Source organism: Grampus griseus (genome assembly GCF_964374135.1).
Source record: "Grampus griseus genome assembly, chromosome: X".
NCBI classification, from domain to species: Eukaryota; Metazoa; Chordata; class Mammalia; order Artiodactyla; family Delphinidae; genus Grampus; species Grampus griseus.
The window spans coordinates 59,272,139-59,296,291 of NC_138999.1; the positions used below are offsets into that span (position 1 = coordinate 59,272,139).

General features: G+C 50.7%; 1 protein-coding gene across 5 annotated transcripts in view; it reads left to right on the forward strand.

Moving 5' to 3' along the window:
* Positions 1 to 4,151: 4,151 nt before the first annotated feature.
* The window catches only part of DLG3 (discs large MAGUK scaffold protein 3), a gene marked incomplete at its 5' end in the record, with an annotated part of 59,977 nt that continues 39,975 nt past the window's right edge, over positions 4,152 to 24,153 (forward strand). For 3 of the 5 annotated variants that reach the window (XM_082681229.1, XM_082681230.1, XM_082681231.1), the window contains 9 exons: positions 7,396 to 7,752; positions 11,074 to 11,124; positions 11,545 to 11,669; positions 11,880 to 12,049; positions 12,346 to 12,482; positions 12,831 to 12,975; positions 13,590 to 13,749; positions 15,425 to 15,581; positions 16,226 to 16,328. In XM_082681229.1, coding sequence (XP_082537355.1) covers positions 7,396 to 7,752; positions 11,074 to 11,124; positions 11,545 to 11,669; positions 11,880 to 12,049; positions 12,346 to 12,482; positions 12,831 to 12,975; positions 13,590 to 13,749; positions 15,425 to 15,581; positions 16,226 to 16,328 — 1,405 coding nt within the window. Of the gene's footprint in view, positions 4,212 to 7,395; positions 7,753 to 11,073; positions 11,125 to 11,544; positions 11,670 to 11,879; positions 12,050 to 12,345; positions 12,483 to 12,830; positions 12,976 to 13,589; positions 13,750 to 15,424; positions 15,582 to 16,225; positions 16,329 to 16,793; positions 16,850 to 24,153 lie in introns of those variants that run through there. The other 2 variants (XM_082681232.1, XM_082681233.1) reach the window with 2 other exon arrangements.

The following is a 24,153-nucleotide window of genomic DNA, read 5'->3' on the forward strand; positions in this document are numbered from 1 at the left end:
GAATGCCCCAAGCCTTTGCCCCTAGTCCCTAGCCTTGAGCACTCAGCCCTGAGCCTGCCACCGTCCATCCTTCCTCTCTTCCCAGGAGGACTGGACAGCTATGGCGCACTTAACCTCTGTAAGGTCCTGGACTGGAGGCTGAGATTAACAAAAACTTGAGGGTGGAGGGCCAAGGGGCGCTGCTCATTGGGGTTTGGGTGCAGTTGCTCTCGTTATTTTTAGCTGCTGACTCACAGCTTCTGGCATCCGGGTTTGGGGCTAGCAGGCTGGGCTAGGGGGCTATTAATAGAGCTAAGGCACAGCCCCGACCCAGTTCAGTTTAGAACACAGGGAGCAAGGAGCCTCCCCCTGCCATCGTGCGGCTGTGGAGATGTTGTGGACTGGGGCAGTGGCTGGACCAGGACCTCTCTGGCTGCCAGTACCTCAGCCTGGTATCTCTACCTTGGAACTCTTGAGGGAAAGCCCACGATGAGACTCCGGGTACAGCTCTCCCCTAAGCTTGCCATGGCTTGGGGCTCTGCCACAATGAAGCTCCTGCTGTACTGATTGTGAAGAGATGAGTCCCAAGTGGAGGGATTATTGTGCCCACGGCTTCGGCCTGCTTGGACCTACTCCTGGGCCAGAATGCTAGGTTACTAGGAGGAAAAGCTGTGGATTTCTGGTCCCCAAAGGCGGTCCTAAGGACGGAATACTTCAGCATGGTCCTAACAGAGAGGGCACAGAGCTGACAGGATTTGCTAGCCCCAAACCAGACACAGTACTAGGAAGCTGCCGAATTCTGTGTTACTACCCTGCCATTCTTCTTTTTGTTTCTTTCCCTCTTGTTGGGCTCTGTCCCTACTCACAGGGGTCAACAGACCTCAGGATCTCTCCCTACTCCATAGAGAAATCTAATTCAGGAAAGCCACTGAGAAACTTGTCTCCACCAAGGTATGAATGATCCTTTATATATTGTCGTTCCTATGGGGCCTTTTTATTTTAATGGGCGAAAGTAGGAGTTCCCTAATCCATACCTTGGGAAAGGTGGGGAAATCCTGATACCTTAGTAGACTAATCACCAAAATTATTCCTACCCACGCCCAATGTGCTAGAATTCCCATCCACCAAGGATGCACACCCACAGCAATGCCCCTTACTCACAAACCAGAAACTTCCTGCTTTCAGCAATCCCAGTCTCTGGCTCCCAGGTGAAACCCGAGGGCTTTGGGGCAAGGGTGATTATTTCTCCACACAAAAAGATTGGGGTCACCCAGTGAAGCTGTACTTTCAAGAATGAGCCCAGATTATCAGACAGCAGCGGGCCGCACTGCCCTAACCCCATCAGTTTGCTGAGGGAGGGTGCTGGAGAAACGGTGGATAGGAGTGAGAAACAGTCCCCTTCTCCCAAATCCCTTCTCAGGCTCCTCTGTGGCATCAGTCTCCATGCGGGCCTCCCGGTTGCCTAGCAACCACAACCGCCTGCAGGGGCGTGGGCTGTTTTCGACCTGTAGGGGGCGCCTGTCTCCCTGGGGCCTCAGGCTGGAACTCTAGCAGTTGGGAGGGGATTCCAAGTGTCAAAGCATCTCAAGGTTGCTGACTTGCCAACCAAGTCCAGTCTGAGCATCAGAGAGCCTGTAGAGTGGGGAGAAGCTCACTATGAATGTAAAGGGATGTAACTCATATTCATTAAAAATGAAAATGTGTGTGTGTTTGTGTGTTTGTGTGTGTGTGTGTGTGTGTGTGTGTGTGTGTGTGTGTGTGAGAGAGAGAGAGACAGAGAGAGACAGAGAGAGACAGAGAGAGAGAGGGAGAGAGGCGAGAGAGAGAGCAGTCAAATAGGGACAGGGTGTGGGGAAGGCAGTTTGACCCTCTCCATTCACTCCAGGCTTAGCAATGTTTATTCCTCAATCAGAGCAGTTCAGAGGCCCAGGCTATAGGGTGTTTTTTGTTTTTTGTTTTTCCTGAGCTACTTTTAGGATGTAGGAAAAGAGTCTAGCACTCTATAGTATTGGCAAACTGCCGAGCATATAAAAGACTTTAAGGTCCTGAGTTACCAGCCTAGCCTAGACTTGGTCATGAAGGAAGATATTCATTCATTTGTTCATTCAACAATAATAATTAACCCTAACCCACTGTTACAAGGTAATGTGCTAAATGTTTTACATTTAATCCTCACAAAAACCCTATGATGATTTCCATTTCACAGATAAAGAAACTGAAGCTCAAGAAGTAAAGTAACGGCCAAGGTCACACAACTAGTGACTGGCTTGGGTGTGGCTGAGCAACCACTGTGTGCCAGGGTCTAAGAATACAGGAAACAAGACACTCCTCTCTTTTCTCTACCTAATGAACACCTAGTCACCCTTCAGGAGCAAACTAAAAATATCATCTCTTATGAAACTTTTCGTAAGCCCCTCGCCACCCACAAGTAGAGTTGATAACTTGCTTTTTTGTATACCCCTCTGAAATAGCACTTTTCACAGTTATTGTAATGAAATGCTTCTACATGTCCATTTCTCTAACTTTGAGCATCTTGGCGACAGGGTCTGTTTACTATTCATTGCCACTTGGATGTCTGATAGACATCTCAAACTCAACATGTCCAAATCTGGACACCTGATCTTTTTTGCCCAAATGACCCCTCCCCTAAAGCAGTCCTCATCTCAGTCGATGGCAGTTTCACCTTTCCAGTTGCTGTGGCCAAAAAACCTTGGAACCACACCTCATATTCAATCTGTCAGCAAATCCTGTTGACTCTCTCTTCGAAATACATCCAGAATCCAATCACTTCTTATCACCTCCAGTGCTACCACCCTGGTCCAAACCACCATCACTCACGTCTCTCTGGCATCACCTCAGTAGCCTCCTGACTGGTCTCACTGCTTCACCCTTGTCCCCTGTGGCCTATTCTCCACATGGAAGCCAGAGTGATCCTGCTAAACACAAGTCAGATCATGTCAGTTCTCAGCACAAAAACTCTCCAATGGCTCCCCATCTCTCTCAGAGTAAAGCCAAAATCCTTCAATGGCCTACAGGCCCTATACAATCTGGTCTCCTACTAAATCTCTGATCGTATCTCCTAGTACGTTCTCCCTCTCACTCTGCTCCAGCTGCTTGGTCCTCCTTGCTGTTTCTCGAACAAGCCAGATGCACTTCTTACCCATGACCTTTGCACTGGCTCTTCCCTTGCTAGGTATACTCTTCTGCATGGCTCCCTTCCTCACCTCCCTCAAGTCTTTGTTCAAATGTCACTTTCTCAGTGAGGCCTACCTTGACCAGCCTATTTAAGATTGCCTCTATTCTAATTTCCAGTTTACAGTAAGTACAGGGTATAGAGGAACAAGATAAATGACACCACGAGGGGAAAAACAACAACAACAGACAAATCCAGAAGTAAAATATTCTACAAAACAACTGAGTTGTACTTTTCAAAAAGCCAGTGTCATTAATTTAAAAAAAATAAAGATGGGAGACTTCTAGTTCTGGACCCAAGTGGAGTAGACATGCTTCTCCCTATTTCTCCCACTAAGGACAGCTAAAACTCTGTATGTGATATATAAAACAAACATAGGAAGATGCTAAAAGAAGGAGAAAAGGACAGACTTGACTAGGTGACTTGACTAAAAACAAAAACATGAACAGAGCCTCAGAGACATGTGGGACTATAACAAAAGACCTAACATTCATGTCATCGGAGTCCCAGGAGGAGAAGAGAAAGGGTGGGGGCGAAAAAGTCCTCAAGAAATGATGGCTGAAAATCCTCCAAATCTGGCAAAAGACACAAACCTACAGATTCAAGAAGCTGAACAAACCCGCAACACAGGATAAAGTCAAATCCATGCCAAGACACATTATAATCAAACTTTTAAAAACGAGACGAAGAGAAAATCTTGAAAGCAGTAAGAGAGAAACACCACTTTACCAACAGGGGAAAAACAATTCAAGTATCAGCGATTTCTCACCAGAAACCATGGTGGCCAGAAGGAAGTGGCAACAACATATTTCAAGTGTTAAAAGAACTGCCAAGCCTGGATGCTATATCTAGTGAAAATATCCTTCAGAAATGAGGGAGAAATCAAGATATCCTCAGAAAAAGGAAAGCTATGAGACCATGACACCAGCAGACCCACCCTAAAAGAGTGGTTAAAGGCAGTCCTCAAAACAGAAAGGAAATGATAAAAGAAGAAATCTTGGAACATCGGGAAGGAAGAAAGAATAGAATGAGTAAAAACGTAAGTACGTACAACAGACTTTCCTTCTTCTCTTGAGTTGTCTAAATAATGTTTGATGGTTGAAGCAATAAGTAAAACATCATCTGATGTGAAGCTCAGTATATGTAGAGGAAATATTTAAGACAACCGTACTATAAATGAGACATGGTAAAGAGACCTAAAGGGAGGTAATTTTTTTACACTTTCCTCAACCTTTTAAAATGATGACACCAGTAGGTCTTTGTGGTGATGAAATAGTTTTGTATTTTGATTGCAGTGGTTGTTACAGAAATCTCTGCATGTGGTAAAATGGTATAGAACTATACACACACTATACCAATGTCAATTTCCTGGTTTTGATATTGTACTATAATTATGTAAGATGCAATCATTGAGGAAAACTGGGTGAAGGGTACACGGGCCCTCTCTGTGCTATCTCTGCAACTTCCTTGTAAATCTATAATTATCTCAAAATAAAAAGGTTTTCTTTTAAGATTGGGGCTGTTCTAGTGGCTAAAGACACGAATGCAATGTGACAGCCTTGATTAGGTTCTGATGTTAAAAAAGATAAAAGGCGGGGAGGGGGAAGGGTGAGCTGTGACAAAGCGAGAGAGAGGCATGGACATATATACACTACCAAACATAAGGTAGATAGCTAGTGGGAAGCAGCCGCATAGCACAGGGAGATCAGCTCGGTGCTTTGTGACCGCCTGGAGGGGTGGGATAGGGAGGGTGGAAGGGAAGGAGACGCAAGAGGGAAGAGATATGGGAACATATGTATATATATAACTGATTCACTTTGTTATAAAGCAGAAACTAACACACCATTGTAAAGCAATTATACCCCAATAAAGATGTTAAAAAAAAAGATAAAAGGCAAGTTTGGAGAAATTTGAATATAGACTGGACATTAGACGATATTAGATGATATGAAATTATTGTTAATTTTCTTAGATGTCATAATCATATTGTGGTTATGTGGGAGAATGTCTTTATTCCCACAAGATGAATGCTGAAATATTTAGGGGAGGAGTGTAATGAAATCTATAACGTACATTTGAACGGTTCAGAAGAAATTGTAGATAGATCGATAAAGCAAATATAACAAGACATTGCCAGTTGTTGGCTCTATGAGGAAGATATATAGGTGTCCCTTGTACTATTCTTTCAACATTTCTGTATGTTTGCAAATTGTCATTTTTAAAAAAGTTGGAGAGGATATGTGGAGGATATACATGTGATAAAGCAAGTATAGTAAAATGTTAATGAGAATCTAGGTGGCAATTGGATGTTTGTTCCCTGTAAAATTCTTTCAATTTTTCTGTATGTTTGAAAATTCTCATGTTAAAATGCAGGGGTAAAAAACCTGAAGAAAAATGATCACAACCTCATGTCCTTCCCTAGTACTCCCAATCCTGCTTTCTCTGCTCTTTTTCTTTTTTCCCATAGCACTTATCACCATATATCGTAGTATATACTTCATTTATTTATTGTGCTATTTTTTGTCTGTGCCCTTTCACTAGAATGTGAGCACCCCAAGGGCGGGGATTTATTGTGTTTTGTTCTGTTTGCTGCTATATCCTCAAATCCTAGAACAGTGTCTGGCACATAGCAGGTGCTCAGTGAATGCCTGTTGACTTAAGAATGAATTTCTGTAGCCCTAGGGCCTAGGTCAAGGTCTTGCACAGAGTAGGTGTGCAATGAATGTTTGTTGAACTGAGATCTGAGATCTGCAGGAGAACTTAGAATAGACCTGTTGGACTTGAGTGGTTCAGAGCGTGGACTCTGGAGTCAAATGGCCAGGATTTGCATCGTGATTCTGTGACTTCCACCTGTGTAACCTAGCTGTATTAACATCTCTGAGCCTCAATTTCTCGGTAAAAGTCGGATAATAATAGTAGCACCTTGGTAGGGGTTTTGTTTGCATGTAAAGCACTTAGGACTTTGTGAAGATTCAATAATTGGTAGCTAATGACATAAAGAACAGCAAAAAGACAAGAGTTTTCCCAGCATGTCATCCTTCTTCCATCTGCCAACAGACTGAGCCAGGAGAGGCTAAGGAAATGTCCTTGGATAAGTATTCCCAACTTCTTCTCCAGACACCCAGATTTCTTTCACTTCAGATCTCTTCTTACCTTTCCTTCTGCCCTGGACTTTCTTTACTCTCTTGGCATCCTGAAGCTCTTTCCCCCATCATAACCATGCAGGAGTGGAGTTGAGGAGACAGGAATCTGTGCACCAGGGACAAAAGCTTAGAGCTTTCCTTTCCTTCTGTTCTAGGCTTGAGTCCCTCATTGGTGATGGAAGCAGGTCAAGTGTGAGGTTGCAGTCATTTCGGGGCCTAGAGGTTGAGAGAACAATAGTCCTGAGGAAGAGGCCCTGACAAGAGAGTAGCCTCCTAAGCTGCCCTCTTCCTTGGTCCCCTGTTAGGAGAGAGCACCTCCCTCACCCTGCTCTAACGTCCCTTCGATCTGTTCTGCCGCCTCAAGTCTTTACTTCTGGTGGCCCCAGCTCAGAGCAAGCCCGGGGACCCATTGAGCATCTCCCTGCAACTCCCTCTTGGTAGTGGGGTGGGGTGGAGTGGGCCGAGGACAGGCTGAAATTGGAGATTAGGGGGCACGAGAGTGGGGGCTGAGCTCACCTGTGGCACAAGTCCCCTGTCCCTGCCCTAGGGTTGGCCCTACCCCCGATATCTGGGGAGCTGGGGCTGAGCCTGGGGGCGCCACTGCCTCTGTTCCTTTAAGGAGCCGCTGTTTAGCATTCCTGCCGCTGCCGCTGCCGCTGCCTGACTCTGCACGCTGATTGGCTGGAATCAACTGAGAAGGGAGCCAGGGAGAGATGCTCTTGACTCCACTCAGATCCATCCTGGGGACCAGTGCGGGAGCGGTCCTCGCAGCACCCAGCTTCTGCCCAGGCTCCCGCTTCTTCTTTGCCGCTGGGCCTCGGCCCAGGAGCCACGACGGGCGACACGGAGCCGCCAGTGCTGGAGGGGGAGCCGTGGGTGCGGGGCAGCGTGGGGGCAGAGGCCCCGGGACGCCCGCCCGGCCCCAGGCCCCGCTCCGCCCGGGCGCCCCCACGGGTGCCCCCCCCTTCCTGGTCCGAGCAGTGTGAGTGTGCCCGGGAGCCTGGCGGCAGCGGCGGCGGCGGCAGCGGCGGTGTGGAAACCGGCGTGGGCTGGGGGGTCCGGGCCGCGGGGGGCAGTGCCATGCACAAGCACCAGCACTGCTGTAAGTGCCCCGAGTGCTATGAGGTGACCCGCCTGGCCGCCCTGCGGCGCCTCGAGCCTCCCGGCTACGGGGACTGGCAGGTACCCGACCCCTACGGGCCAGGTGGGGGCAATGGAGCCAGCGCCGGTTACGGGGGCTACAGCTCGCAGACCCTGCCCTCGCAGGCGGGGGCCACCCCCACCCCCCGCACCAAGGCCAAGCTCATTCCCACCGGCCGGGATGTGGGGCCAGTGCCCCCTAAGCCAGTCCCGGGCAAGAGCACCCCCAAACTCAACGGCAGCGGCCCCAGCTGGTGGCCCGAGTGCACCTGTACCAACCGGGATTGGTATGAGCAGGTATGGATCAGCAGAGGGGGTGGTGGTGGGACAACCCACGGGGGCTGGGGAGTGGGCGCCTGGAGGCCTGGGGTGCAGCACGGGTTCCCAGGGCTCCCAGCCCGCAGACCCTGAGCCCTAGCATTGCAGCTGGGCCAAGAGAGGCGGTGTGTGCTTCCCAGTGTGTCTGTTTGGGGGTCTCCATTTGGAGGGGATTGGGAGGAGCTGTGTGTCAGGAGGCGAAGGCATGGCGGAGGGGCACATTCTCCCGTGTGGGGGGATTGGGTTCGCCTCAGCGTGGGCGGGGGGGGTTAGCAGTGTCTCTGTGTCTGGCAGGGGGCGGGAGGTTCTGCGGGGGCTGTGTGCGGTGTGTGTCTCCACAGGAGGGGAGGAGGGGGCAAGGTGCTCTGTGTAGGGGGGACGTGTATGTGTGTGTGTGTGTGTGTGTGTGTGTGTGTGTGTGTGTGTGTGTGTTGAGGTGTGTGGAGGAAGGCAGTGGAGCTCCTGTGAATCTATGTCGAGGAGCCCATGTGCCCAGCTTGCTGAGCTTCATCCCTTGATGCCATGAGTCCCTCTCCGTCCTAGTCCCTTTGTGTGTGAATGTGCACATGGACATGTGGGGACGTCTCTCTGGATGTGGAGGTGTCTCTGTAGATGAAGCTGCAGGTTTGGCTGTGTTTGCCTGTGTGTGTGTGGCTACATGTATATGAGCATGTGGCTGCAAGTGTGTGCACGCGTGTGCCTCTGTGTGTGTGTGTGTGCGCGCGCGTGCGCGCGCGTGTGTGGTGTCCCTGGTGAGAGGCGCTTGACAGGCAAGGGAGGGGAGGGGGAGGAGGCGAGAGACACGTCCCAAGCAAGGCTGAGAGGCTGCTGAGAAGGATGGACTCTTTTGTCCAAGCAGCTCTGAAGTGTGTATGTGTACTCAGGGGGCGAGGGGGGGACTGAAGCCAGCTTCCTTGCTCCAGAACAGGCATGATGCCTGGAGCCAGGCAAGGGGCAGCTGCTATGGTGCAGGGACTGGCCCCGGTGGGGCATCTTCCCCTTGGGTACCGCAAGATGTGGGAGAACTTGGCCCCCCAGTCCTGACTTGGCACAGCTTGGGAACCCCTGGGTGCTGGGCACAACTCCGGCTTCCACTCCCAGCCTAAATAAACTGCCAGCTTAGAAAATGGAAGGAGCATCTGTGGGAGAAGCAGCAAAATGGAGGCTGGGCCGGCAGAGCCGGGTCCCTGGCATGCATGGCGGAGGGCCTGTCTGGTTATTCGGCTCTGCAGCCCCCAGGGTAGGGAGAGGGGAGGAGGAGGCTTTGTTGTGGAGGGCAGGTGCTGGCTGCCCCAAGCTGGTGACCGTTCTGGCCACCTCTGTCCCCCTCTGGGGATCAGATGTGCTCTCACTCAGAAGCAAAGGTGGGGACTTCCTGGGGAGAAGAGTCCTCGGTTCTGGCCTTCTGTCTGTCCACACTGACTGTTTCCTGTGTCCCTTGCCTTGGCCCCTTGCCCTCTCTAGCGGATTCTCCTCCATCCTGGGGCCCTACCCTTGTAAACACTCTCTTGTGCTTGTCCTGCTCAACTGGTAGATAGGTGCCAGTCCCAAGGCTGGGCCAGTTGGTCAAGGTTTCTTTGCCAGGGCTGATCCCTGGCTGGCTCCTGGCCCTGGGAGCAGGTTCCCTGAGGGGGGTGGTGGGAGGCTGGAGGGTGGACCAGTGGAAGCTGGGAGCTGCTGGGTCTCACCAGAGCTGGACTTGAAGCATGGCTATCACATGTGGGCACACATGGTGTACCAGATGCATACAAGAGCTACATGGAAATCCTTTTGCCTATGTGTCTGTTGCATGGTACTTCAGGCAGTGGTGTTGGTTTGCGGGCTCTTAAGAGCCATCGGTTCTTCCTCCTGGGATCAGGGACAGGAGTAGGGCTGCAGTGAGAATCCTCCCACCAACTGCTAGGGCTGCAGGGCAAAAAGCCCTGGGGCCAGGCTCAGAAAAGGTGGAGGCATGACTAGCCAGCCCTCTCCTCCTCTCTGCTTTTCGAAGCCAAAGCTGTGTGGGGTGTAGGTGGGAGGGGAAGCAGAGCAAGGCATGCAGAGGAGCCCTCACCCTGGGTTTGCAGCTTCCCTCTTCCGACGAGGAGACCAGGGGTCAGGAAAGGGGCAACACAGCCAGAGAAAGATGGGGGAGGGGCACCAGGCTATCTGGGGAGAGAGGCAAGAGGGCTCCTCCATTCTTGGGGATAAGAGTGAAAGCCAGGGAGCAGGTGCTACTTGTCTGTCCAGAATCATATTTTCACTTGACAGTGGCCACAAGTAAGTCCTGTCTGAGAGGCCATCTCTATGGGTTGGTCAGACCAACCCTGTTTCCATCCCTTTCCCTTGCTTCTCCTCCTGTGGCTATTGCATGTTGAAGGCTGTGGACTCTGCTGCCAATCAGTCCATGGGTCATCAGCTTCTCCCTCATGGGGCATCTTGTCCACTCTGCTCCTGTCCTACCCCTGGCTTTGCCTCTGACTCCCGAGCAGATCCCTTTCTGCTGGGAAACACAAAGGGTTCGGGATCAAAAGCCCCTCGATAGAAAATGGATTGACTTCTGCCCATTTGAGGAATTGGGTTCTTGGGGACACAGGAGATAGAATGAGGGTTCATGAGGTACTCTGAAGGGGGAAACTTTTCTTTTTCCCACGAGCTTTGCTGGGCAAGGTGATGAGTGGCCAGAACATCAATGGCCTTGGCAGCTTGCTTCACTCAAAAGAGCATGTGGAGATCCAGGTTCTAGCCCCTGCTCTGCCACTAACTCCCGGTGTGCCCTTAGGCACAACCTGCGTCCTCTCTGGGCCTCAGTGTCACTATCTGTCACATGGGAGAGGTTGAACAAGATGGTATCTGCTGCCCTTCCAGCTCTGACATGGTGGGAGTCTGTGATCCCAAGTCAGGGAGAGCTGTTGTTCAGAAGGGGTGCAGGTCCCTGTCCAGGCCACTGGGTGCCCCCACGGATGCTGAGTGTGGCATGGTTTGCCTGCCATGTTCAATTTCTGCCATCCCCCTCAGGCCAGCCCTGCACCCCTCCTAGTGAACCCCGAGGCTCTTGGTGAGTGCACCACTGGCTGGCTCGGTCCCAAACAATTGATCTGGGCTAAATGAGCAGCTGGGTTGGGCCTGATATGGCTGGAAGCAAGGGGAGGGGGGGGCCTCCTCAGGGTCAGCCTGTCCCATCTGTGGCCAACAGATGTCTCAGGGTCAATTTGGGCTCTCCTACTACTCTGTGGGGAGTTGGGGGACAAGCAGGTTGACCAGGGGGTAGGGGGGAGCGGCGCAGGAGGCACTTAGGGCCCTGCCTGTGTCTTCCCCTAGGTGAATGGCAGTGATGGCATGTTCAAGTATGAGGAGATAGTCCTTGAGCGGGTGAGTCTGGAGGTGGGGCAGGATAAAATGGGAGGGCAGGGTTAGAACGGGGAGAGGGGAGGGCCCTGAACCTTGGTCTCAAGACTCGTGGGGGACCTGCATTGAGAGAATGGGGAAACGGCGGCCCTCAGAGGCTGCATCACTGCATCAATCAATCAACTGTCTAACAAATATTAATTGACCTTGCTCGCTGAGGCCTGGGGAATTGGGGAGGGGATGGCTTCACTGAGGCCTCCACGCCAGAATGGTCAGCACAGGCTGGGAATCGGCCAGATTGGTGACGAATGTGCCCCAGCCTGCCGTGGCCCCTTCTGAGGCCTGGAGAAGCTGCTCTTTGGGGGCAGGGGTAGATGGGGCCCCGGAAACCCTCCCCCATGCCTTCTGCATGAGAAAACTGTGCCCCTCCACTTCCTTCTGCAGGGCAATTCTGGCCTGGGCTTCAGCATTGCTGGTGGAATCGACAACCCCCATGTCCCCGATGACCCTGGTATCTTTATTACGAAGATTATCCCTGGTGGAGCAGCTGCCATGGACGGGAGGCTGGGGTGAGGTGGCCTGGAAGCAGGGCTGGGGACGGCAGGGGCAGGATGGAGGTGAAGGGAGGAGGGCCGCCTGGCAGGATGACCCTTGAATTAGATCTGAGATGGGGAGGGGTGAGGAGGGAGGGGAAGGGGAGGGGAGAGGAAGAGGAGGAGGTGGGAGAGGGGGTGGAGGGGGGGTGGCAAGGTGTCATGCCTCTTGGGCTTCCCCCACAGGGTGAATGACTGTGTGCTGCGGGTGAATGAGGTGGATGTGTCAGAGGTGGTGCACAGCCGGGCGGTGGAGGCACTGAAGGAGGCCGGCCCTGTGGTGCGGTTGGTGGTACGGAGGCGACAGCCCCCACCAGAGACCATCATGGAGGTCAACCTGCTCAAAGGGCCCAAAGGTGCGGCCCTCTGGGTTCTCGTGCTCTGGCCAGAGGCCCCTGGTTCGCCCTGTAGGAATTGGAAGGGAATACCCTCACTTCCTTCCTGACTCCCTGGTGCAGCTCACATCCTTCTTTCTTGAGCTCACATCTCACCTGTACTGACCTCGGGATGGCAGCCTGGTGTTTGGGATCCCTGGGGGGAGCTCCTGTGGGGCTGGTGGCTTGGCTGGGTGCGGGGGATTGGGGTTGGGATTGACTGCGTGTTCTAACTTCTCCTTGTGTCCCTCTCCCACTCCCTGCTGGCTCCTGCCCAGGCCTGGGTTTCAGCATTGCTGGGGGGATTGGCAACCAGCACATCCCAGGAGACAACAGCATCTACATCACCAAGATCATTGAGGGGGGTGCTGCTCAGAAGGATGGACGCCTACAGATCGGGGATCGGCTGCTGGCGGTGAGACAGCCTTCCTGGGGATGCCCAAATGGCGGGGTGGGGAGGTGGAGCTCTAGTAGCCTCTCCCTCCACCTGAACCTCACTCAGGGACTAGGCATCATGGGAAATTTCAAGAGCATCATCTGAGTTGTGTGTCCCCAGATAGCAAGGCCCTAGTCCTCTTCATGGCTGGAACTCCCTCACCTGTCCCCCCCTACCCCCTGTTTCTCTGCCCCTCACAGCACTGTATTTGGACCTCTGTTAGATAGAGCACTGTTGAATTTCACTGAAAGGGCACCCCTCAGTGTTCCCTGCAGAGGCCCTCCCTTCTTCTCCCCAGTGCTAGCCCTAAGGCCTCTCCTCTCCTAGGTGAACAACACCAATCTGCAGGATGTGAGGCATGAGGAAGCTGTGGCCTCGCTGAAGAACACATCTGACATGGTCTATCTGAAGGTGGCCAAGCCAGGCAGCCTCCACCTCAACGACATGTATGCACCCCCCGACTACGCCAGCAGTACGTACCAGTCTGCCCTGTCCCTGTCCTGAAGCCCTGCCCCCTGGTTTCTGGAAGGGAACAAGTTTATGCTCCTTGTTAAGAGAGAGAGAAGGAGAGAGAGAGAGAGAGAATAAGACTGGTGCTCAGGAAAGCTGAGTCCAAATCCCAGCCCTGTCCCTTATACCTGGGTGCCCTTGGACAAGTCCCTTTCACCTGTCTTTAGTTTCCTCTTTGGCAAAAAGGAGCTAATGATATATGTGCTGCCCTCCTCATAGGACTGCTGCAAGGATCAAATGAGATCACGGACGAGAAAGCCCTTGGAAAACTGTATCAGGCTATAGAGATGTGAGGGATTATTATTAGTCACACCTCTAGTCATGCCTTTCTTTGTAGATTGCCTTGACTTTAGCTCTTTCTAAGACTCACAGGAGTGAGCTCAGGATTCAGAAAGGGACTGTGGAGGAGGAACCCTAGGGGGTGGAGTGGGGAGGAGACGCCTGAGGAATCTGCATCCCTCGGTCTGGTCTCTTTACATCTGAGGTGGGGGGGGGTGGTCAGCCCTTGGTGGCGGGTGGAGTAGGGTACCACTGGGGAGTGGTCTCGGAACTTTTCTCTCCCTTTCTCGATTCCAGCTTTTACTGCCTTGGCTGACAACCACATAAGCCATAACTCCAGCCTGGGTTATCTCGGGGCTGTGGAGAGCAAGGTCAGCTACCCTGCTCCTCCTCAGGTTCCCCCCGCCCGCTACTCTCCTATCCCCAGGCACATGCTGGCTGAGGAGGACTTCACCAGGTAAGACCCCCTCCCCCGCCCCGCCCCTCCGCATCCTACCTAGGGATGGGGCGGAAAGGAATTGCTTCTGGCTGGCCACAGGCCTCCTCGTAGTATGGCATAGAAGAGGATAAAGCCCTCATACCTCGTGTCTTTGGGGTCTGAGGCCCCCTCTCAGGCCCTTGGGACCCTAAGGAGGGACAGAGGTGGCTGCAGGGACAAGTTCTACCATCAGGGGGAGTGCCAAGTGTGTGGCCCCCATTCGAAAGTGCAGAGAAAGGGTAGGATGGAGTGTTTAGGGGGCTGAGGAGGTGGAGGCTGCGGGATTTCCTGCCCCGAGACAGTTGCAGCCCCCTCTGCTGCAACCATTCCACGTTAGAGAAGAGAGCAGTTCAGCCGGTGGCGTTGGTCCGGGAGGCTGGGAGGCTGGCGGGCCAGGTGGCCTCGCACGCAGGGAACGGCCCCGCCCCACTCTGGAGGCTGCTGCCGCTGCGGAACTGGTTGGACCGGCAGGGGTTCCGGGGGACAGGTTTGCTGCAGGGTGGGGCCTGGGAGGCTGCTGGGCTGGCTGCAGTAGAGCCGGAAGGGTAGGCGGACGGAGTTGGCGGGGGCGGGGTGGGGGGGAGCTGGAGGAGCCATGGAGAGGGCACGCAAATTCTCAGGCTCCGGCTTGCCCCTGGGCTTGGGCTCAGCTTCGGCCTCGGCCTGGAGGAGGGCTTCGCGGAGGAGGGCTTCGCAGAGGTGGGCCTGGCCGCTCCGCTCCCTGCGGCCTGGAGGGGATGCCAGGTAGGAGGAGAGGAGGGCTTTAGCAAGAGCATCCGGGTCTCAAGGAAGGAGCCTCGCACCTGAGACTGGGAGCAAGAAAGGAAGAGCCTCGGACCTGGGGCTCCTCAGATGAAAGATGCTTAAAGTGAAGGCAGTGGGCTGGGCAAGTGTGCTGAGTCAGGTTGTATGGATATACAGGAGCCGCAGCTGCTCTCGCTGCTCTCACTTGATGACACTGACCATTTACAGAGGGATTCCTTAGACATGGTTAGTTGGAGTCGGAGTTTTCATGTGTTTGTCTCCTCTCTTCAGTTAGGCTCCTAAGCTTCTTCTGGGGACCTGGGATTTCTTTATCTCTATCTCCCACATCACCCAGCAAGGGTACATAGTGCTAGCTGTTGACTAAATCTGTTGTTGGGGAAAGTAGGAGGGGTCATGGTTGGTCGGTGGATTTTTGAGACTGCGGAGAAGCATGTATAAAGTAAGTATGCACAGTTTGTGGGTGGTGAGTGCAATCAACCCCAGGGCCATCCCACAGCCCCTAACTGATTCCCCTTCTTGTGGCCCAGGGTTCAAATCACACCAGTTGGTAGGATGGGAGAATCTGGGGAGGAAGAGGACCAGTGAGTGGGCTCTGAGATATGGTCTCTAGAGCCCAGGGTAGGGGTTTGTTGACCAGAGAGAGTCGGAGACTGTCCACTGGGAAGTTGACTCCAAGCCCTCAGGAAGAAGGGAGGAAGAACAACTGAAACTTGGCACCTGGAAGCAAACAGCAGCCAAGCAGGTTTCAGGAGAGAAAGGGAGCAACAGAGTATCATACCTAGGAACCTAAGTCCGTCTACAGCCATATGGGCCTTGTTCCAGGCTGGCCCTCGCAGGGACAACAGTTTATACCTACTTTGTCCTGACCCTTCCACTCCTTTCCCACCAGAGAGCCCCGCAAGATCATCCTGCACAAGGGCTCCACAGGCCTGGGCTTCAACATCGTGGGAGGAGAGGATGGAGAAGGCATTTTCGTCTCCTTCATCCTGGCAGGAGGCCCAGCTGACCTGAGTGGGGAGCTGCGCAGAGGAGACCGGATCTTATCGGTGAGGAGACAAAGGCAAGGTGGGAGGATGGGAGCTATGCCAGTCTGAAAGGAAGGAGGGAAGACCTGGCTGTCTCCAAGGAATGCTTCTTGAAGTGGGGGAAAGCTAAAAGCTGGAGAAAACATATTCTCTTTTTTTTTTTTTTTTTTGCGGTACGCGGGCCTCTCACTGTTGTGGCCTCTCCCGTGTGGAGCACAGGCTCCGGACGCGCAGGCTCAGCAGCCATGGCTCACGGGCCCAGCTGCTCCGCGGCATGTGGGATCTTCCCGGACCGGGGCACGAACCCATGTCCCCTGCATCGGCAGGCGGACTCTCAACCACTGCGCCACCAGGGAAGCCCCATATTCTCTTTATAGATGTCCTTAGTGAGGGACAGGGAACCAGACTTATACTTAAGGAGGAAGTGAGTATCTCTTGGATCTTAACCCTGGCTGGCATTTGACCCCCACAAAGATATTATTATGCTAGAGATATATCCTTTAGGTCTCATCCTAGGGGCAAGGATGGGATATTGCCCATCCTTGGATGAGAAAGGCATCCAAGTAGGCTTAGAGATGGTCTACCCATCTCCCTCTCCTAACTCAGGACAACAGAGGACTCCTTTCTTGCTTTTGGGGTGGCTCATAACTCCTCTCTTTGGACAGGTGAATGGCGTGAACCTGAGGAATGCAACTCATGAGCAGGCTGCGGCTGCTCTGAAACGGGCTGGCCAGTCAGTCACTATTGTGGCCCAGTACAGACCTGAAGGTAGGAGAAGGAAGGTGGAACAAGATGATTTGGGGAGATTAGACTTATTACTAACTGCTGGCTTTTTGCCATCATAGGTAACAAAGCCACTTGACTAGGTCCTTTCTTACACTGGTACTGGTACTTTCTTACTCTTCCTCTCTCGTTTTCCTTCTGGACTGGGGTAGGTTTGGACAGCTTGGGAGCATCAATCAAGGCTGTGCTCAGAGCCTGGTGAATAGGGCTGCAATGCAGCTGAAGGCCAGTAGTGGGCGGCAGTTTACGGGAGGAAGCGCAGAGATCGGGGCTACTGGAAAAAGGGGAGGGGAGGGAGGCAGAGGCGGAGGGCTCAAGAGGCGAAGAACATAACTGTGTTCCCTGGAACAGGAGGGTAGTTCTCGGTTAGAAGGACTTGAGGGAGAAGAGTACCAACCTCTTAAGAGTGCTTGGGCCAAACCTCTATGACCCCCCACTTCTCCCCTCATCAGGGTGACCGTGAAACAGCCATAAACGCGCTGAAAAGGTGATGCTAGGCTCTCCAGGTAGGGAATCGGAAGTGGACCCCCCTTTCCCTGCTGGGGGCCTTCTTTGTGTTCTGCGGGAGCAGTCCCCCGGCTTGGGCGAGTGGGAGGGGCCGGTTATGCAAATGAAAGCATTTGATTGGCTGGGGCCAGCCAAGGCCCAGGTGCCGAGGTGAGCTGCGGGATAGCGCGCCTGAGCCAGCCGGCCGGCGGGGTGGCCATTGGCCGGCCGAGCGCGGCCTCCAGCCTCACGCCCCGCCCCCTGACCCAGGCGAAGGGCGGCGGGCGCCCCTCCTTTCCCCCCTCCCCGCCTCGCGCGCCTCAGGCGTCTCCTCCTCCTCCCTCCCCTCCCCCCCTCCTCCTCCTCCTCCCCCCCTCCTCCCGCGTGCCCCGCTTTGTGTCCGTGGTCTCCCGCGCGGGACAGAGGGGCCGGCCGGAGCTGGCGGTTTCTCAGCACTAGACCTGGACTCCGACCCGGCGCCAGGTGAGGTGGGGCGGACGGGGGTCAGGCCCCCTCACAGTCCCCCCTAGCCTCTCTACGGTTCTGTTCTCAGACTTTCTCTTTTCCCACACTGCGCCCCCAACTCTGAGCTCTCCCCGGAATCCCTGGGTCGCGTTTGGAGCCCCTCCCGAGGGTCCCTCGCGGCCCCGCGGAGCAATGCGCGCGGCTGAGCCCCGGCCGGCCTCCACCTCTTGGCCATCACCTCTCCCCACCCACGAACTCTGCCCCTTCTCGCCTGGGACCTCTGTCCGCCCCCCACTCTCCTTCCTGCCGGCGGCTGCGCCCCCAGCAGCTCCCTAATCTCGGTCCTCAGAGGAATTTTCTCCGTCTTCCCCTCCCCCACATCCGTTACTACGCCTCCTTTCCCCCCCACCCCGACCTGGCGACCTCTGGGAACCCCCGAGGTGGGCTTGGTGTTCTCGGGCCCCCCCCCATGCCCGCTTTTGTTTGCCAGCGTTTTGCGACTGTCGCCGACTCCTTTCGCCTCCCCCTCCTCTTTGTAAGGCCGGCCTTTGTCCCTTAGGGCAGGTGCTCTGTTCCGTGATGAGAATGGGGAAAGGCTGGCAGCCCTGCTGCAAAGCCGTGAGGGATCGAAAGCGCCTACCTTTGTCCTTTCCGCTGCCCCCCTACCCCTTGTTCAGCGCCTCAAGCCAGGAGCCTGAAGGCCAACAAGAGAGGGGCCTGCAACCTTATGCACTAGGCCCTCTTGATGGGGACAAGTGTAGGGAGATGACTAACAGGAGAGCTTGTTGGTCTGAGGTAGTAGGAAAGAGGGATGCAAATGGACACTTTGAGTCATTTCTTTCCATGTTGGGTGTCCCGCTTAATGACAAGAAACACACATTAGGGTTATTGTTTTTATGATGCTTGGGCGTGCTGTTTGCTTCTCAGTGTAGAGCTCACCATCTGATTTTTATTAGCAACCAATATTTATCCATTTCATGGCCACAACTTAGGCAACGTAGGTTCTGCAAAGAAAATGGTTTCTCTTGCATATTTGTGTGTGTGTGAAGGAGAAATTGATGTGTTTCTTTCGGTTTTGCTCACTGATGCTGGGCACATGGAAACAATACTGTGAATTTGGTGGTAGTATGTTGGAAACTGGTGACTACATGTTTCTCCGAGTTTTGTTAGGAGAATGTAATTGATTTGCATAAAAAGCTGCAAGTTGTCCTGGCTAAAGGGATTCCTTCAGTGTTCATTGCTCTCTGGGCATATTTCTGAGCATTTTTGATGTTTGTCGGGGTGCTGTCTTATGCTAGGTCTCTCTACCATTTGCCAAACAAAGCCTTTCTTCTCTTAGGATTTAGTTGAACTACTGTTGTTAAGTCTCTGCCACCCCAATCTCATTTCTTCCTTTGGTTTGGAAAATCCAACAGGGCCCCAACATGCAAAAGCTTTTTTTATTTTCCATTCAAAAATGGACCCTTGGAAACAGGTCCAGAGAGACTATCAAGCATTCCGTGTTGGGCTCTGAATTTTCTTTGATAAAATGATAGTTTTTAAGAATAAGGACTCCATGTTGATCATTTTATAATTGTGTTAAATACTGTTCTTTGGAGGATTGCATCACGTAGGCATTTACAAAATGAGTAATCCAAATATATGTTTGTTGGCTAAAATGGCAGAGACTTTGTATGTTATTGGCCAAGTAAGTGTTCATCATTTGTATTTTTTTCACATGGAATGTGGGAGCTGGAAAGGATCACGTAGTCCAACCCCTCATTGTGCAAACCAGAACAGCGACAGGAGAGCAGGGACATGACTTGCCTAAGGTCATGAAGGGAAAGTTGCCGAGGGTCAGCAATCAGTTTAATCCTGAAGTCCACCAGCTGGGACAAATCGTGCTTGGGAATACCTGAGAAACCTAAGACCTAGTTGGAACAGAGGAAAGGAACTGGGAAAATAATAGAAGAGAGGGTGAGGGAAAGATTAGAGTGGTGTCCATGGTGGCCCTTGAGGCACCATTGCCAAACCAGTGCAGCCTTTAGCTAGATATCCTTTAGTACGAGAGCTTAAAAAAAATAGCCTTGACTAATTAGAGCAATCAGAGTAAGAACAATTTTTCTCCTTTTTTTAACAGCTTAATTGAGATATGATTCATACACCATACAATGCATCCATTTAGGTGTGCAATTCAGTGGCTTTTAGTGTATTCACAGAATTGTGCATTCATCATCACAGTCGATTTTAGAACATTTTCATTACCCCTCTCTTTTGAATACATAGAGATGGTACAAGCATTGGAAGGGTGATAGGTGAAGGACAGTTGCTTCCTGATGTATCTCATCTGGGCAGTTAGGGGCTGGATGGCAGCTCTGACTTTGCTCTAACTGTGAGATTCTTTCATATATCTGGTTGCTTAATGGGTTGAACCCATAATGAAGATAGGAACCTTGTCTATTTAAACTTTGTATTGTGCCTAAGCATGGGTGCTTTACAAATATTTGTATGATGAAGCTTTGGAAAATATTAAAATAGATATAGAAGTGCCAAATGATAAGCTACTACAGTGAGAGATGCTGTTTAATAGTTTCACTCCTGATTGCTCCAAACTGTTGTGGACACAGCAATCCTACCTATTTAGCTAAAAATAGCATGATGTTCTTGGGCATGTATAATCCTGCTTAAAATTCAAATTGAAAATTGAAACAACTGGCTCTTGGCAGAGGCTCTCTTCCAATCTATTCTAAAATGAAAAATATTTTTCTGTGACTTGTGGAATTGCTCCACCAAGGGAAGGATGGTTTTCATGTTATAACATTTTGATTTAGAAACTATCTCCTACATTTTCCACCCTAGTTGCTTTGTGTCAGCCTCTGTTTATAAACTCAGCTAGTATTTTTCTGGAAAGCCCTTTTGGTTTTAGCATAGATTCTGAACCCCAAATCAGGAGGTGAGCCAGAAATTGGTCACTAAGGTAGCTAAACTGGGAACTGATCCTTTGTGACTAGTCTTTTCAACTGGAATATAAATCCATACAGGCTGGGGGTGCAGGGAATGAGAAAGAACTAGGGTTTTCCATACTTATTTTAAAGTGCTGAAGAAGCACACTTTTCACCATGGAAACACCTTCAGTAAGGCCTGGAAGAGTGTAAGGATAAGTGTTGGTAATAACTTGAAAGCATAAAAGGGATATTTTCCCCATAACATTTAAGTTTACCACCCCATCTCCCCTGTTTGAGAATGAGAGATGTAAACATAGGTGCCACCCTATCAGCATGATCTCTTTTGAGAGCACAGAGGTGAAAGTTTATCAAGGCAAAGAATCAAAGTTCTGAAACTCCTGTTGCCATCCTAAAAGAAGGCTAATGTAGGGAGGGAAGAAAATGAATTCCTGTTAACAGCATTTCTACACTGAACAATTTGAAGGCAGCTACCATTATATTTTTCTTTGTGCCCCAGCACCTAGTCCAGAGCTTGGCACATGTTTTGTTGAATTATTGAGTATGTCTGCATTCTAGATGGCTTTGTAAGCATTAATCTTCAGGATATCCCTGTGGGATAGGTGGTATTATCCCTATTTTACAGATGAGGAAAGTGAGGATCAGAGAGGTTGAGTGACTTGATCAAGATCCCACAGCCAGTAAGGGGCATAATCACAATTTGAAGTCAGAGTTCCTGAGAACTTCGTGTCCAGGGCTTTTGCCAAGAGACCACAATGACCTCTCTCCACAGCAGAGAAGCTGTGAGCCCCTTCTCTCTACCCAGAAGATACTGCTCTGAGACTCTTCAGGTGCCAGAAGCTGTTAACAGATGGACTAAAGCCAACTCCCAAATGTCAGCTTTTTTTTTTAATAAATTTATTTATTTTGTTTATTTATTTTTCACTGCGTCGGGTCTTCGTTGCTGTGTGCAGGCTTTCTCTAGTTGCGGCGAGCAGGGGCTACTCTTCGTTACGGTGCGCAGGCTTCTCATTGCAGTGGCTTCTCTTGTTGAGGAGCACGGGCTTAGTTGCTCCGTGGCATGTGGGATCTTCCTGGACCAGGGATTGAACCCGTGTCCCCTGCATTGGCAGGCGGATTCTTAACCACGGCGCCAGCAGGTAAGGCCCCAAATGTCAGCTTTTTAAGTCTTGATGACCACAAACTGCTGTACCAAAGGAGGAGGTAACCTGGGGGTAGAGGGGCTGCTGGAAGCCTGAAGGAGACGCCCCCTCTCCTGCAAAAGGAACTTGGACTTGGGAAGACTACCATAGAATGATATTGTGGGGGGAACCTCAGGAGGAGCCAAAAGATGGGAATTGGTTGGCTTGACTTAACAGCAAATGTGTGCAGGCCTAAGAATACTAATGCAGTAAATAGGAATTTCCCATTTCTTCAAGTGAAATAGAGTTGTATTTGTCATTCATTTTTTTATGAACTTACAGTTCACTCATTTAAGGGTGTAATTCAGTGGTGTAAAATTCACAGAGTTGTGCAACCATCACAGCAGTCAATTTTAGAACATTTCACCACCTCAAAAAGAAAAATCCTTTAGCTGTCCCCCCAGCCTCTCCCCACCCCACTGCCCCACCAACCTCCCCATCCCCCTCAGTGCTACTAATCTACTTCCTGCTTCTATGGATTTGCCTGTTCTGGACATTTTGTATAAATGGATTCATATATGGTCTTTTATGACTGGCTACTCTCACTTGACATAGTGTTTTCAAGGTTCATCTGTGTTGTAGCATGTATCAGTACTTTATTTCTTTTCAGGACTGAATACTATTCTATTATATGAATATATCACATTTTGTTTATCCATTCATGAGTTGATGGGCATTTGGGTTATTTCCACTCTTTTGGCTATTATGAATGCTATCTTTGAACATCTGTATGCAGTTTTCTGCATGGGCATGTGTTTTTATTTCTCTTGGTTATATATACCTACTGGATCATATGGCAACTCTATGTTTAACCTTTTGAGGAATGGCCAGGCTGTTTTCCATTGTGGCTGCACCATTTCACATTCCCACCAGCAGTGTGAAGGTTACAGTTTCTCCACATCCTTGCCAACCCTTATTAATATCAGTTTTTTTGATTCTAGCCATTCTAGTGGGTGTGAAGTGATATCTCATTGTGATTTTCTTTTCTTTCTTTTTTTAAAATTTTTAGTTATTTACTTTTGGCTGCATCGGGTCTTCGTTGCTGCACGCAGGCTTTCTCTAGTTACGCCAAGTGGGGGCTACTCTTCGTTGCGGTGCGCGGACTTCTCTTGTTGCGGTGGCTTCCCTTGTTGTGGAGCATGGGCCCTAGGCACGCGGGCTTCAGTAATTGTGGCTCGCAGGCTCTAGAATGCAGGCTCAGTAGTTGTGGCACACGGGCCTAGCTGCTCAGCGGCATGTGGAGTCTTCCCGGACCAGGGCTCAAACCTGTGTCCCCTGCATTGGCAGGCGGACTGTTAACCACTGCACCACCAGGGAAGTCCTCATTGTGCTTCTCATTTGCATTTACCGAATGGCTAATGATGTTGAGCATCTTTTCTTGTGCTTATTGTTTTGCTTTGCTTAGTCCCCTGATTCTCACGTTGTTTATAAATTCACTTGAGACCCGAGCAAGCCAACTGTTATTACTCAGGTGATTAGAGGGAACCAGGAGGATAAGGGACTACCTTTCCACTCTTATCACTGTGTGCTGGAGGGCGTGGGTATGGATAATTTTATCTAGGAATGCTGACCTGATAAAAATGATAGGGCCCACCTTAAAAAAAAAAAACAGAAAACCCTCCAGCTTATTCACATACCATACAATTCACCCATTTAAAGTGTACAACTCAGTGGTTTCTAGAATGTTCAGAGTGGTGCAACAGTCAATTTTAGAACATTTTCCTCACCCCAAAAAGAAGTCCTGTCCCATTAGCAGTCACTTCCCATTTCCTCCAAACTCCTCCCCTCGCCTTCCCTCGCCCAAGGCAACCACTGATCTACTTTCTGTTTCTGTAAAGTGTCCTTTTCTGGCTGGTTCATATAAATGGAATCATACAACATGTAGTCTTTTGTGTCTGTCTTCTTTCTTTCAGCATAGTGCTTTCAAGGTTCATCATGTTGTAGCATGTAACACTTCATTCCTTTTTAAGGCTAAATGATATTCCATCCTATGGTTATACCATAAGTTGTTTATCCATTCTTCTGTTGATGGACTTTTGGGTTGTTTCCACCTTTCAACTACTGTGAATACTGCTGCTATGAACCTCACGGGAGGTTTTTGTGCGGTCAAATATATACCCAATTCTTTTGGGTATATATGCCTAGGAGTGGAATTGCTGGGTCATAAGGTAACAACATTGAACATTTTTGAGGAACTGCCAGACTTTCCCAAAGTGGCTGCACCCTTTTAGGCCCACCCTGTTTTGCAGACTTAGAAGAGAGAAATATGTTAGCTTTCTTTTCAGTTTTGCCTCCTGGGGCTGAACTTTATATACAGGTGTGTGTGTGTGTGTGTGTGTGTGTGTGTGTGTGTGTGTGTACTCGTGTGCACTGTGCTTTTTTGTCTTCCATGTAGCCTAAGGACATGGTAGCTAGAGTTGGCAAAGAATTCTGAACCTAGCTAGACAGGTGCTTTCTTGTCCTTGTTACATGGTTTGAGGCAAAATCCTAGGAGCTTTGGTGTCTGTAAAACATCGATTCTTCTGATGGGGTAGAGTGATTAGAATGATATAGAGAATGAATTATTTCTTATTTATTTATAGCTTTTTAGGATTTCTTTTTAATTTAATGTGCTGCTTGTTGAAATCTTGACCCTGGTATTTACACTGTTGCTTTGTTTGTTTGAAGATTTAGACTTATATTCCACAATAGGGTAATTGTTTTATTGGTTTTTTTAAAAAATTATTTTATTATATT